Source organism: Lissotriton vulgaris, chromosome 12 (assembly GCF_964263255.1).
Source record: "Lissotriton vulgaris chromosome 12, aLisVul1.2, whole genome shotgun sequence".
NCBI lineage: Eukaryota > Metazoa > Chordata > Amphibia > Caudata > Salamandridae > Lissotriton > Lissotriton vulgaris.
The window spans coordinates 262,871,271-262,886,482 of NC_141700.1; the positions used below are offsets into that span (position 1 = coordinate 262,871,271).

At 44.3% G+C, this 15,212-nt stretch overlaps 1 protein-coding gene across 8 annotated transcripts in view; it reads left to right on the plus strand.

Annotated features, from left to right (window-relative positions):
* Window positions 1-15,212, plus strand: part of KIFC3 (kinesin family member C3) — a 422,885-nt gene that overhangs the window by 343,354 nt on the left and 64,319 nt on the right. For all 8 annotated transcript variants that reach the window (XM_086945003.1, XM_086944997.1, XM_086944996.1 and 5 more), the window contains 3 exons: window positions 11,482-11,681; window positions 13,915-13,980; window positions 14,378-14,518. In XM_086945003.1, coding sequence (XP_086801129.1) covers window positions 11,482-11,681; window positions 13,915-13,980; window positions 14,378-14,518 — 407 coding nt within the window. The remainder of the gene's footprint in view (window positions 1-11,481; window positions 11,682-13,914; window positions 13,981-14,377; window positions 14,519-15,212) is intronic.

Genomic DNA, 15,212 nt, shown 5'->3' on the forward strand with positions numbered 1-15,212 from the left:
GTGGTCTTGTTGCTGAACCAGGGCGAAGGCTCAACTGGAAAGGCTGTTCTGCTCTTAGTAAATAAAAAAACAGGAGTTGCCTATTAATAGGCTTCTCTTAATATCTTAAAGAAGGCTGGCAGAAGAGACATAGGTCTGTAGATAGAAAGGTTGGATTTGTCAGCTGACTTTTTTTTAGTAAAAGGATTAATTTGGCCTGTTACCAGCAGCTGTGAACGTTGACAGTGAAAGTGAAAATGGACTGGTTTAAGAGCTGATTTAGGAGGGGGTTGATTATAGTTCTGTTGGAAATAAGAATGTGAGGGGGGCTTGGGATGTGAAGGGGCCCAGATTTTCCATCTCTAAGGGCATGGGCAGACTCCTCCAGAGAGCTAGGAGCGAACTCCTGCAAAGAGTGACAGCAGGGGCTAAGCGGAACCTACTGCAGGGCCATGGGTCCATTATTAACCACAGAGAATCACAGAATGAAGAGTCGACAACGTTTTTATGCTGGCATCCAAGAAGTTTGATAGTTGGGTACATAGCTTCTGGAAGGACATTAATGGCTTAAGCAGGGCATCATGGTTGGAAACTATGTATGAACATGTCCTGGCAAGCAAGTTGAAGGCTCAAATCACTTCCCTCACAGCGTCTCAGGCAACGCTTCCTCACTCTACCAAATTGGTGCATTTATTGATTTAGTGCCATAGCTCCTCGTTTTCCGTAAGTGATCAGGCCCTTTCTCACTGCACCATCAGGATTCAAGCAAGCCGGGCCGAAGACGGCTGAAATGCCAGAAACAGGTCCCCGGTAGCTTGTCTCCTTTCTGGTGAAGAATTGGCTTGGTAGTTTAGTCTGCTCTGTTCCCATGATGCACTGGGCCAGGGACAGACTGATTTGCATATAGCCAGGTTCTGAGCTGGGATGGTGCAGTGAGATAAATAACAGTGATGGATCAAGCCCTGATCTTTGGACTGGGTAAGAGTGGTCTGCTTAATTCAGACACTCTGTTCATCACCACCCCCTTATCTGAATCATGGAGTCATTCTAGCACTGGTTTATGAAGAAGAAAATCTGCCAAGACTTCCGGGGCAGGGCTCGTCCCTAAGTGGACAGAATTGCTGGACTTGGTGTGACTTCTGTGGTTGAAGCTTGGCGAGAGCTGTACTCTCGCTGGACACACATTAGGATAAAATGCAGAACTCTTGACCTTCTGCTCCATGATGTCTTTAACAAAAACATTTGCAAAATCCAATGGTCTGGAGTCAGGATGCCATGAATGCAGAAGAACATGAACAAAATAGTTACTGCTCGGAACCTGGGCTCATGCCTGTCAGCCAGACACCATGACATCCAGAGCCTCACACGTCCACTTTAGAAAAAAAACCTAGCACCTGCTGCAGCATCTTGCCCACAAAACAGACATGCACGGAGTTTGCGGCAGGACCCCTTTCTGATGGCTTCCACTTAATTCTGAGTTCAGTTGGATAGACCTGATTGATAACACATCTGTAGAGATGGGAGCGAACCTCACCCAAAGAAAGAAATGAGGGAGCAGTAGGATATTAAACTGGTAGGACTGTTAGACTGTACGGGTCCACACATGAGTGGACAAGGTAAACTAACTAGGAAGGCGAGAATGTGAAAACAGAAGCTCGGCATTTTTCTTTTTTTTTTTTTTTTTTAGCTTTAAAGGAAAGCAATTAATTTAATACGTCAAATTCCGTATTACATTATACACAAACAAAGCATTTTAACACCCCGAGGGTATCTTTGCCCTTCTCTAGAGTATAAAAAGCAGAATCATAGAAAGTTAAACGATAAACTACCACTAATGAAATAATAATCAAAATTAACTAAATTATTTTATAATTTATCAAATATAAGAGCAGAAGAAAACTGCAATGAGCTGCTAATTTGTAATTTCAAAAGTGCTATAGCAATATTAAAGTGCTAGTGCTCGAACCCGCACAATTGACAAAATACATAGAGGGCTAAGAAAGGGACATTCGAATTTCTACTCTAGTTCCTATAGCCCTATTAATTCAAGTACAGAAACATCCTAAATAGAAAAAAATCTAATTCTAAAGTGACAGTGCAAAAATATACATCAGTGTTGCTGAATGGTTCATCAAATATTAGTATGGCAAAACCCATCAAAAAAAAAAAAAAAAAAAGCAGCAAAGTTTTTATTACAATTATTAAAGTGCTGCTGCAATAAAGTGCAAAATATCCGAATAAGTGCAAAAAAAGTGCGATAGCAGCTAGTGAAATATCAATTTCCTTTTATAAATTTCAACTTCTCAAGAGAAGCTCGGCATTTTTCTGATGCACATCATGTGAGGTGGCCATTACAAGTACTGCTTGGGCATTAGTATTTCCATTCCTGACTAGGATACATGGGGCATTGAGGAGAACTGTAGGCTTCTTGCTATCAGTAGGTCTGTGGTTGGACTCCTGCGATATGATTAGAACTGTCAAGAGTGGTCTTCAGGCAGTCATGGTGGTTTTTGGGCACCCTGGGACAGGGTGAAGAAGTCTGGTGGGATTTAACATTTTCACCCAGTCAGCAGATTCTGGACACTCACATTTGCGATTGGTGAGGGAGAGCCTAGGGTAAACTGATCACCAAGGAATTCCACCCAGAGTATGCATTGAATTTTTGTTTATGAGCGTATGTCCCCTTCAGTCCGTACTAAAGCAATGGTGAATCCTTGACTGAAGAGTGGGACAGGGTATTTGTAATGGGATGAGCTGGAGAGTGGGGGCAGGAAGTAATAATGGGGCCAGCAAATATTATTTTTCATTTAAACTACATATTAAAGAACAACTATGGCATAACAATGCTCAAATAATGAGGACAAATACAGAGCTATTCCAGGAAATTGGTAGCACTAGTTCAAAGTTGGGTAATGCCACAGTATTGTGGTTGGAAACACAGATTAATAAGAGGTAAAGTGGGAGTAGAGATTGAAGAGAACGGGTAGGAGTTCTAAATAGTGGATTCTACACAAAATATGATGTTCAGCCTGGGTAGTTTATCCCAGGTATGAATATGTTGCTGCATCAGAGAGAAATGAGGAAGGGAGTGTGTGAACATGGGGATAGTAAAAGATTGAGGAGTGGTGGGTCTAGTAAAACGTGAGAGAAGGGGACTGGGAAGTCCTACCTCTGTTTTCTCCCAAATAACACATTGGTGCCATATGCTATAATTTCCTTTAACTGGCGCATGAAAGAACTTGCGCTTTTTAAGTAATTGGTTGACACTCTCAGTCCGTCCCCTCCCTCAGGAAGCCGTCAGCGTCTCATGGGCTCACTCCCCTCCTTATGAATTCTTGTTCCAGTGCCGTAGCTTCTTCTGGTGTGCCTCACTCCTACTACTGCACCTATTGTGCTTTCTGTCTTATTGAGGTACATGAAAGAAGCAACAGCCTTGATCTCAGCCTTGTCCTGCCCAGCCTGTCCCTCATCCGGCGCTTCATTGCCCTCTGAAACAGTCCTTTCCTCAGCCTGTGCTCCATTCCCTGTGCTTCCTTCCCTCCCTCAACTGTGGTCTCTTCTCTCCCCTGGGCTCCCTTCTCTTCCTCAGCTGGTGCTCACTCCCCCCCCTCCCCTGTGTTCCATTCATTCCCTCCCCGTGCTTCCTTTGTTCCCTTCCCTGTGCTCCCTTCCCTCCCCTCCCCTCTGCTCCCTTCCCTTCCCTCTGCTCCCTTCCCTCCCCTGTGCTCCCTTTGCTCCCTTCCCTCCCACCCCTGTGCTCCCTTCACTCCCACCCCTGTACTCCCTTCCCTCTCTCCCCTGTGCTCCCTTCTCACCCCTGAGCCCCCTTCTCTCCCCTCCCTCTCTCCCCTATGCTCCCTTCCCCCTCCTTCCCTCCCTATGCTCACTTCCCTCCCTCCACTATGCTCTCTTCCCTTCCTCCCCTGTGCTCCCTTCCCTTCCTCCCCTGTGCTACCTTGCCACCCTCCCCTGTCCTACCATGCCTCCCTCCTCTGCGCTCCCTTCTCTTCCCTGTGCTCCCTTCTCTTCCCTGTGCTCCCTTCTCTCCCTTGTGCTCCCTTCTCTCCCCTGTGCACCCTTTTCTCATCTGTGCGCCCTTCTCTTCCCTGTGCGCCCTTACCTCTCTTCCCTGTGCTCCCTTCCCTCCCTCCCTTGTGGACCCTTCTCTTCCCTGTGCTCCCTTTTCTTCCCTGTGCTTCCTTCCCTCCCTCCCCTGTGGACCCTTCTCTTCCCTGTGCTCCTATCTCTTCCCTGGGCTCCCATCTCTTCCCTGTGCCCCCTTCTCTTCCCTGTGCCCCCTTCTCTTCCCTGTGCCCCCTTCTCTTCCCTGTGCCCCCTTCTCTTCCCTGTGCCCCCTTCTCTTCCCTGTGCCCCCTTCTCTTCCCTGTGCCCCCTTCTCTTCCCTGTGCCCCCTTCTCTTCCCTGTGCCCCCTTCTCTTCCCTGTGCCCCCTTCTCTTCCCTGTGCTCCCTTCTCTTCCCTGTGCTCCCTTCTCTTCCCTGTGCTCCCTTCTCTTCCCTGTGCTCCCTTCTCTTCCCTGTGCTCCCTTCTCTTCTGTGCTCCCTTCTCTTCTGTGCTCCCTCCTCTTCCCTGTGCTCCCTTCTCTTCTTGCATGAGTTTGAGCTGTTGGCATTGTAAATGGCAATGCCGTTTATTTATGTGTTTTGAAAACCTGCAAGCTGTGCGTAAAGACGCCCTTTGTACTTATAGTCGTTGCTTACGAGAAGCAGTGCTGGCAGCAATCAGAAGTCTGTATTTACCAAGGACAATGACGCAAGCCAATTACAAATATAGGCGGAGAGTGGGCAGGGCTTCCAGTGCATACTTATATACAGCATGCCTCGCAGAGCGAGCAGTGAATGCACGCTTCCGCTAGGCTTGATCTTAAAAGTTGCACATGGGGAGAGTAGTTGGCCTAACGGCTAGGGCAGTCGACCTCGAATCTAGAGAACTGGGTTCAAGTCTCGGCAATGACGCTGAACATCCTATGATTCTGGGCAAATCACTTAATCTCCCCGTGCCTAACAAAAAAATGAATGTGTCCTCATGTAATGCAACTGGTGCTATGTAAAGCGCTCTGATACCCGATTCGGGTCAAGTTTGCGCTATATAAAACTCTGTTAAATAAATAAACTGCACTTCTTTTTCTCGAAAGCAAAAGACACCTTACATCTAAAGTGAATGGAACGATGGTCTATTTTTTTTTGTTCTCCTTTGCATCGAGGCACCTGTGCATTCATGCCAACCCGTTGCCTCACAAATGAGGTTGAGCACGTTACATAGAGTAAACGAGAAAGAAACCATTTTAGGAAGGTGATGCAGGTTTGTAAAGATGGTTACCCATATTAAAGTCTTCAGAAGCATGTTGCTTTTTGGAATTGCGAAAATCATTGAAAAGCAGACAACACTGTCAAAACGAGGGTGAGTTAACAAGTATGCACCTACAGTTATGGCAAAGTTAAGTTCGAGATTGCGAAGAAAAGAATCCCTGAATAAGTGACTGAATGAGAATTGACGTTGTTGCCCTGTATGAGGATTGCGCTCGGACAGAGGCAGCCAAGGATTTCCGTGTACTACAACACATGAGCTAATTGATTTGGGTAATAAGTGTCAATTGTTTTACAGCCAAGAGACCTGATCTGGTGTTTGCTGGGGTCCGTACAAATGGTGACTGCTTGTAATGATGAGAAGTCCACACGTGATGTAGTATTTAGTGATGCTTTATTCCAAGATGTATAGAGAGACCCCACCAGGAGCATCCAACATGGTGCTCAGCCCAGCCAACTGTAATCTGTCAGGCAGATCACCAACATTCTGATAGATGCATCACATCAACATTCCAATAGAGGTAGAGAGAGATAGGATAGAGAATACCAAGATACTACACTGCTGTTGTAGGCCCTGGCTGCAGAGTCTAAAGGCTTGATTGCTGCCTGTGTAAATCGACTCTACTTGTTTCTGAAGGCCCCTGTTGCAAAGCTGTGCCAGGGGCTCGGCGTGTGGCAAGAGGGAGGGAGAGAGGAAGGAGGTTTTCAAAACACAGAAATAAAAGACATGGTCATTTACGATGCCAATAGCTCAAGCTCTCGCAAATGCGAGACCTATTACATTGCAAATGCTGCTTGTGTTGAGCTCTGCAAGGGAAGGCAGGGACTGTGACGCCAGGGCATGCTTTTCAAAAACAGGAGGGAGGAGAAGGCAGCTGCAGACAAAAACAGACCTGGTCTTTGAATGCACAGCAAAGGTGGCAAGGTAAGAGCAAGATTTACAGCCCTGTTTACAGCAGAGCTCTGTAAACCACGAGCACTGGCCTCCAGTGTTGCATCTTAAAGAAATACATTGTGCTCGCAAGCCCGGAGAAACAACCCATGTAACAGGGGCAGTCCTTGAAAATGGGCGGAGCTTGTAAAGCCCATATCTTGAATTTAGCATGTCTCGCAGAGACCGCGCAAGCGCTTCCCAGGCAAGACCTAAAAATAGAGTAGTTCTTCTCTGACTCTTTTCCGCTTTCTCTTTCACCACCCCACACTCTTCAATGCAGCTTCTCCTCCACCTTCTCTTCTTCTTTTAACCTTGTTCATCTCCTTGCTTCTTCTGCCTTCTTACACCTTCCCCTGTCAGCCTGCTCTTGCCTTCCCTGGATGTGTTTTGGAATCCTGCTGACAGTTCTCAGGCTCACATGGTCTCCCTGTGCAGCTGTTTCTTCTCAAGGAGTTGGTATGCGGAAGGCATGAGTCAAGGTGATCCGCCTTGGCCCTAGGTGCTTGTGATGGAGTTAGTTCTTAATTTAGAAGCTTATTTTGGTTCCGGTGTGGTTGGTGAGAACATTCCTTCTGCGCCAGGCCTGTGAAAGCATTGCACAGTGGAGGGCGAGGCTGATAACTTGCTTGTGTCATGTGTGACTCTCTTCCGCAGCGAGCGGTGACGCTGACAGAACACGCACGGTGCAGTTTCATCGTGTCACAAAGAGTGAGAATTCCTAGAAGGAAACGTGGGAATTGGTTTTCCTTCTCTTGGCCAGCACTGTGGTGTTACATAATGCAGAATGTAGTGAAGTGCTCCTGAAACTCCCATTATTCATAGATATCCATAGGCTTTATGTTGATTTTGGGGGCCCACCATCGGGGTTCCAGAGGCCCACGTTACACTCCTAGGCTATTCGTTTATTATGGAGCAGCCTCTCACCAGATCCTTTTTTTTTTTTTAGCAAACATAGCCTTTAGCACGTCTTCAGTCTTCACCTGCTCCAATCTAGGCTGAGGTATAATTTACAAACTGAGCTGGGCAAAGATTTTTGGTGCCATAGACCACGCTTTTAATGACACCGAAGGAAGCTGCCTAATCATTGCCTCCCTAATACCAGAACAGACCTGTATAAAAAGAATCACTGTGTATTTGAATCTCAGACCACCTCCTCTGTGATTGGTCTGCTGGCAGGTCAGTATCTTAAAGAACATCAGCACAGCATGTTCGTATGCGCAATGAGTTAAAAATGTGATTGCACAAATTTGCCTGTGGTTGTGCTAATTAGAAGTCCTTTCCTGATGTTGAGTCCAAATCCCGGGGTGTGGTTGCGATACATTCTGCACTGCCCAGTTCCAGAACTCTGGTCCACCATCCTATTATCTGTGGCAATTTTTCCTGGACTAGTATTCATTTGAATATTATATGATCACGTTGTGTATTTTTTTTAATAAGGCTATGCAATACATATATTTACATTAATTATTTTCTTATGCTGTCAACGTTTAGGTATCCCTTCCTCTCTGCCTTAGGCTTTGTCACATAATATCCTGAGTTTAGTACCTTTTTATCCAGTTTCAAATATGTGCCTAATCCCAGATAACTCTGTCCATTCCTCTTTATAGATAATATAGAACTTCTCACAAGCCCAGGCCCTAAACAATTCGGCATATCCTCTTCCTTAACTCAAAGAAATGTATGCAATTGATCAGTAGGCGAAAGACAACAAACGTCCAGGTTCGTTGGACAGTTCAGGTAGTGTCTTGTTTTAGTGTAGGACTAACAGGTATCCCACTTTCCCACCCTCTCAGATTTTATGCTCTATCTTAGAGGGGCATATTTCTCATGAAAAAGGCAAAAATACCAACCATGTATTCATAAAATCAAAAACCATTTAAAGAACAAAAATTATTTTTTGATGTTATCAAGACAGAATTGTTAGGTGGGAAGACGTGAAAAACAAGAAGTCGGTTTGGTTATCTATACCCAGAATTTTGTTTCATACAACAATCAACAAATGGACAAAGTCTTTGACGCAATAGTTAGGTAAGTAAACGTTTTTTTTGATTAAGAACATATCACTACTTAGGTCTGGTAACAAAATATAAGTTTTATTCCACAATACAATGAAAAACGCTGTGGCGAGACAACTAGGACGTGCTGCCAGGAAGAGAGGAGCAGGGAGGCCGACTGCATGAATATTGATATCCGACTGCACAGAAGAAGATACCTCACAGGACACACACTGCGAGGGAGATCGTTACCCAATTGAAAAGGGGAACTTGGCACTATAACCCTGACTCTCACGGGAGGATAAAACTAAAAGGTTCAATATATAGAACGGTGGCTCCTCCTGGCAGCAAAGGACACAGTGAATATAGAGCCTTATTAAGGCAGTAAAGGAGAGAATCAAACTTCGTATCGTATATAACCTGGACATACCTGACCTGAAAGTAATGGAAATCCACTAAACCAATCACATGGAGACAGAGCAACCTTGTACACATTGAATTGACAAGGCTGCAAGAGTCCTAATTCTAAAAAAGGATTTCTTTTGGAACCAAGTAGTTCAATCCAGGGAGATAATAAACTCAACTGGAACAACAAGAATCAGTCCTGATGAAGGCATACTAGAAAAAAAGCCGAAACGCCGCGTCGACCTTTTGATTCTGTGACCTTTTTATTGTATTTTAATAACACTCTGACGAATATGCACATTGTATAATGGTTTTAATGAATTGTTTTTTATAACATTGTATTGTGGAATAAAACTTGTATTTTGTTACCAGACCTAAGTAGTGATATGTTCTTAATCAAAAAAAACGTTTACTTACCTAACTATTGTGTCAAAGACTTTGTCCATTTGTTGATTGTTGTATGAAACAAAATTCTGGGTATAGATAACCAAACCGACTTCTTGTTTTTCACGTCTTCCCACCTAACAATTCTGTCTTGATAACATCAAAAAATAATTTTTGTTCTTTAAATGGTTTTTGATTTTATGAATACATGGTTGGTATTTTTGCCTTTTTCATGAGAAACATGCCCCTCTAAGATAGAGCATAAAATCTGAGAGGGTGGGAAAGTGAGATACCTGTTAGTCCTACACTAAAACAAGACACTACCTGAACTGTCCAACGAACCTGGACGTTTGTTGTCTTTCACCTGAATGTTTCCCCACCGTCCTCTATAAAGTTAGAGTGGGGTCCTCCTATTTGTTTACACATTGATCAGTAGGCTCCACGCTTACGTGTTGGCTCCAAATCCTCTCAGAGTTTTTACAGTTACCACGGTCTCTCACTTGAAACAGGACACAGGTTGCAAACTCACACATCTGGCAGAACTTTTGTCTTGGGAGTTTCTTTACAGATAATTGATTTTGTAACTGGGTCTTTTGCGGCTCCTAGTCAATGGACCATCGGTTCCATGTGGGAAGATACAGTATAGCTAACCTTGCTCCTTCCTATGATCTGCCCGATCCCTGCACTGGTTCCTTGGTGGCTCAAGGGAGGTCCTGCAATTTCAATTATGGCGGATAAGACTGTTCAAGATGAAAAATACTACAACAATGGACAACGCCCACAGACAGGCTCCTAACCAAAAGTGTATTGATGCTTCAAAATTCACTGGAAATATTGTCAGTAGTTGGCAGTAAATTATTGGAAAAAGAACTCTATATCAAGTCCCTTTTTTATCTTTACAGATAACCGGATCACTGGTACTCAAAAACTTGGTAATGCCAGGGCACCACCAGACCACTTTAGAGTAATCAATTAAGGTTCCATTGTGCCTGTTTCCAGGCTGAAGTAATGCAGGTATCAGTTGACTTGCTCCAGAATGTTCCACTTGAGCACTCTTCATTTGTGACTTCTATCTGAATACTGGCTGACTGCCAGAAAGTGCTTCAAAATCTGGGCCCCTCAGGACCCCTGCAAACCCACTGGTCCCCATTTGGAACGGCCAAACTAGGATTGTGTTTTTAAAACTGGCTCCCAGCTGCACAATTAAGAGGTGCATTTTCTGAATAGTATGTGTTAGATTTACCAATTCCTTCCTAAATCAGGGTGACCTGCGTTCGCCTACAGCGGGTCTAAAGGAGAATCTATGATTCACTCTGGATGTTAATGGCAGGGAGCGTTTGTCTCTGAAGTTGTTGCCGTGGGAGCCTATTGGGAAGAGAGTAAACTCACCAGATTCAGTCCTGAAATTCTTCCTGCCACACCTCTACCAAGTGTATCCCAATTCAGAGCTGAATTAGCTGTTTAGCAGACGGCAAGGTCCATGTTGTAGAGTTGCTTTGTTCATGAGCTGATATTCTGATTCTGAGTTTTTATCAGTGCAGCTGCCTTTTGGGTTTGTCGCTAATAAAGCTAACCAACTTCTTAAACTTACTTTGGCGCATCTTTCCTACACATGTGGCGGATGGGGTCATTAAAGTGTCCACAGTTGCGGCCTCTACTCGTATCTGTGTTCTTTTGGATGGCCCGAGCGACTCCACTCCGACCAGTAGTTCTTAAAATGTCCATTGACAGCAATATTTACTAGCAGCTGCTTAAAGGTTCATTTAGTGGCCAAAACGAGTGTGTGTGTGTGTATATATATATATATATATATATATATATATATATATATATATATATATATATATTAATCACTTCTCACTTGAAAAGGAGTTGGATCGCACAACAGAACCTTCTTTTAGGCAAAATTTGCGTTTATTTTCAAAAGAAACTCCCAAACGCTTCATATATATATATATATATATATATATATATATATATATATATATATAATATATGTGTATATATATATGCATTTGTTTTTGTCAGAGCCTTCACGTCTCCTGAAATATGTACACAATCTCTTGTTAAGTCTGTGCCCCTTTTCCTTGCTTACCCTTGGCGTGCATATAACCTTGTGGGAGGCGTCAAATCTGTACCAGCTTCCTGTGCTTGGCGATGGTTCATTGGGCCAATAGGCGTTGACTCTGCGTGTGTCTAAAGTAGATCTAAAGTGCTAATTGAAGGTGAAACCCAGAGTTGAAGTAAAGTATCCATTTTCGTATTTGTTCCTCCTAATTACCCATACCTGTGACATTGCTACCTTGTGCTACCTTGTGCATGGTTGTCCTCCCCCTTGAGATAGTTAGGGCTTGTGGTAATGGAGAATGCTGTCAGGGGTCATTTCCTTATTTTGCTTGATAGATACCGCTGTGCTCTCTCTTCCATATGTGACCTTTCAATCCTATTTTTTCGCACAGGTGGGAGGTTATTTGGTATCCCAAAGCGCTCCAGCCTACCTAGCGCGCGTCAGTTCCCCATGATCCAGAAGGTGGTGGAATCCATGAGCCAGCTGCAGGAGGATAAACTGCGGCTGCAGGATGAATTGCAGGGACTGGAGGACAAACTGCAGATCCGGGAGAATGAGCATCGTGGGGTCTGTCTGGACTTGCAGGCACAGGTAATGGCAGCACGCCCAGGCGTGCACGGGATTTAGATGATGGAAAATATCCATGGGATGGTCATTGTACCCCAGCTGGATCGAGAAGGCACCAAGGGCTTAATATGCCTTAAAGGGGGAAGGGGGGGGGGGCTTAGAAAAAGAGAGAACCTGGGGAGTGGCCTCCGAATCAACAACCGTGCAGCAGGTATTCCAGCACAGTGCTCCAAAACTAAAGAGCCTTTAGAGGAAAGTGAAAATGTTGGACCTGACAAAGAGTGAGAAAATTCAGATGCACTCGAAAGCGAAGGCTCGCTCCAAGCTGAATTCTGCTAAACAAAGAATTATGGTATTTGAAAGTACACCGGAAACACTGGAATCGTGCTTGATGGACAATAAGAGAAAAGCCTGCTTGGTGATATGTCTGGGGAGAGTGGAGTATGGCCATAGCAGGTGTTACGAGGGGCTCCTGATGGTTCACTACTGTCCATTCTTGTTTTCTTGCCATCATCAGTCTCCTAGAGGACGAAGTAGAACAATGTGACAACTCTGGGAGAGCCAACATTGCTAGGGTCTTGTGGTAATACCAGAAGGACCTTGAGCTGATTTGGCAACGGCACCTAGTCGTTACTTCACAGTGAGGTTCAACCAGATACGGCAGATATGGGAATTTTGCTTGTGAGCACCTTGATAGTTGGCACGAGCAGCAGAAAGAGAATAGGGAGAAGCAGCAGGCTGTTGGAGGCACTTGGCAGAGAGGACCATAGGGTAAAGATAAAAGAAGACCTGAAGTTCACTGCCGACAATATTAGTGCCAGCAAGATCCCAGAGGCCTTTGCCTGCCTTTCTAACTTTGATTACCTTCATCGGGAAACTTCTTTACAGCCTTCTGTCTTGCCCAGTCATTTTCTCCGATTCTCTGAAGTTTTTAGTTCATACCAATCTTAATGAAAATACAGCCTCTCAAGGGACCCTGTGCTATTTGCGCACAGCACCTCCCTTTTTAAGTGGTGAAGTCTCTTGGGGAGGCCGCCCGGGTCTTTGCACCTTTCCATCTAATAGGAACTGCAGGGTGGACTCATCCTGCGGTGTAGATGAGTATTTAAAACCGTTTCAATGAGCTATCGATCTACTACATTAATATGTTGGGTCACTTGTTAGAAAAAAAAAAAAGTTCCAGAATAAAATAGTAACTTCGTGGTGTCAAGCTGTATGTAAAATAGTATACGCTTTAAAAAGCATTCGAAAAGTCAATGTAAGAAAAAATATTTCCATTAGGTATTTTTAATAATCAGTCATCATGGAGCCTCATCTCAGCCACTTAAGGGTCGGAGATCACAGTTAGAGACCGAAAAGCTCCTCAAAGGTAGGCAGGCAGCTGCCGAAGTTAACCCATGGGCAGCTGCTTTGGATACTGGGAGGAAGAGCAAAAGGAAGCAGACTGTGAAACAGTGACGCATGGAAAAAGAAAACAGACTACAGGCAGCAGAAATAATCGGCAGGAATAGCAAAACAAAGGTAATGTATAATGGTCATGTTTTAAAAGGTATTGAAGCAGTGAAGGAGACCACCTGGAAATCAGCAGAGGTAATGGAGCAGAAAGGGGCGTGGACGACATGGGACTGATTACCACTTGTAAGAAATCAAAAGGAGACACACAAAGCTGTAGAAAAACTTTAAATAAATAATAGATGATTACCAGGAAATACAAGTAAAAAGAAAAGAAAAGAAATACTCAATGTGAAAACATTTCAAAGAAAAAACACATGTTTCTGCAGTGTTATTTATTAATCTGAAGTACAGGTTCATATGTTATTAGGGACTCGTTTTTTTTTTTTTGTTTCCATGTGCTTGCAGCAGGTTTTTTTGTTCAGGACACCATTACGAAGATTAAAACAAATCCTAAAACCTGCTTGTAATCCGCCTTTGTCAATCACCACTTCGAGTAGCGAATCCAGAGCCTATCGGTCATGATTTCGAGTAGCCCCTATACTCTCAAATGAACCACAAACGGCAACAAAAAAGAACAGGCGCTAGCAAGACCTATCCGTGCCTGCAGATGAAGGAATTGGCTAGTGACACCAAAGACTAACGCCTTCATTCTGAAGTCTTCACTCTCTCTCACTGGCAATGCTCATAAGTTATTTACATGACTTAAAGATTGTTCTGGATCCTGGAACGAAGACTGCAGAACAGTCTTTGGAAGATACCATGCTGGTGTGACTGTAACATAGTCTTACTTTTGATTTGGCAGGTGGAGAATTTGAAAGAACAGCTCCAGAACCAGGCTGAGGAGGTCCACAGACTTCAGTCGCAGATGGTGAGTTGTGGGTGCTCTCTGTAGCGAGCCAGTAATCCTTCCATTAGTTAATGGGGCTGTGCTTTTTCCATTAAGTTGCAACTGGCTGTTCTGGCCCGTGTTGCAGTGACTCAGTGCTATCCCTCTGACCTAGTACTCTTCTTCCATGATTTGACGGATGTATGTGCACCATGCTTCTGTTCCATGACCCTGAGTCCTAGCATTCCTGTTTGTCATGCGATCGATCTGGGCATTTCTTCTAAAGTATTGAGGTTATGCGCTAGTGTCCCATTTAGTCTTCATTCACGTGATCCCTCGCTTCACAGAAAAAAAAGCACTACACCTTTCTTCTCCTCACTTAGATTTTTGAAGTAGGCTTCGGGTTGTCTGTGAATATATTCCTTCTTGCCTTACTCAGGCTGGGACCGACCTGGAGAAGCACAGAGACCTGCTTGCCGCAGAAAATGAGCGTCTAAAACGAGACCTGAAAACCTGTGAGATGGAACTGCAGGAGTTAAGAAAACGACCTCTGGAATGCGGAGACTGCAAGCACAGCAAGGTATGGAGCCAATGCATGGGGTGCATGTGAGTCCAAGCAGCGTCTGGGACCACCATCCAGGCACTATCACTAGATGCAGTCATAGGAGGGTCAGGCTCACACCACCAGGAATCTTTAGGATTGCCAGGGATTTTGCATGTATGCACCAATGTGTATGGCTGAGAAAGTGAACTAACTTTGGTAGCCACAGAAGATGAGCATTGTGTCCTGATGGATATTCTGCAGTGATGGAAGCTTCTAAGTGTAATGTTCATAATGGTCTGACACTAGTACCATCATGGTTAATCTAGGGACTTTCAGCTTCGTGCCACGTTCATTTTTCAAGGTACCTCTCTTAATCGTAAGAAAAAACATTATTTTGTGTCATTTGTAGTGTGCCGCATGTGTAAAGTCAGGACACTAAGAAAATGAGCAATGATCAAGAGGTCGAGACGCAGCAGGCGAAATCGCCAAGATTTTTGGGCACTAGCTGTGTTTTCAGATGTTAGGCCCCCTTCTGTGTAAATCGTTCAGGGGGCTTATGCACTTATACTATGCTATGGTCAGGAGGGCTGGAGTGTGCACCACTGTCAGTGGTGATGAAGGACAAAAGCTTAAAAGTGCTGGTATTCAAATGTGATATGCACACTCCTCACGTCTTAAAGAATAGAACAGGAAACAAGGTTGTTACTTTGTCTTGACTTGCTTCAATATG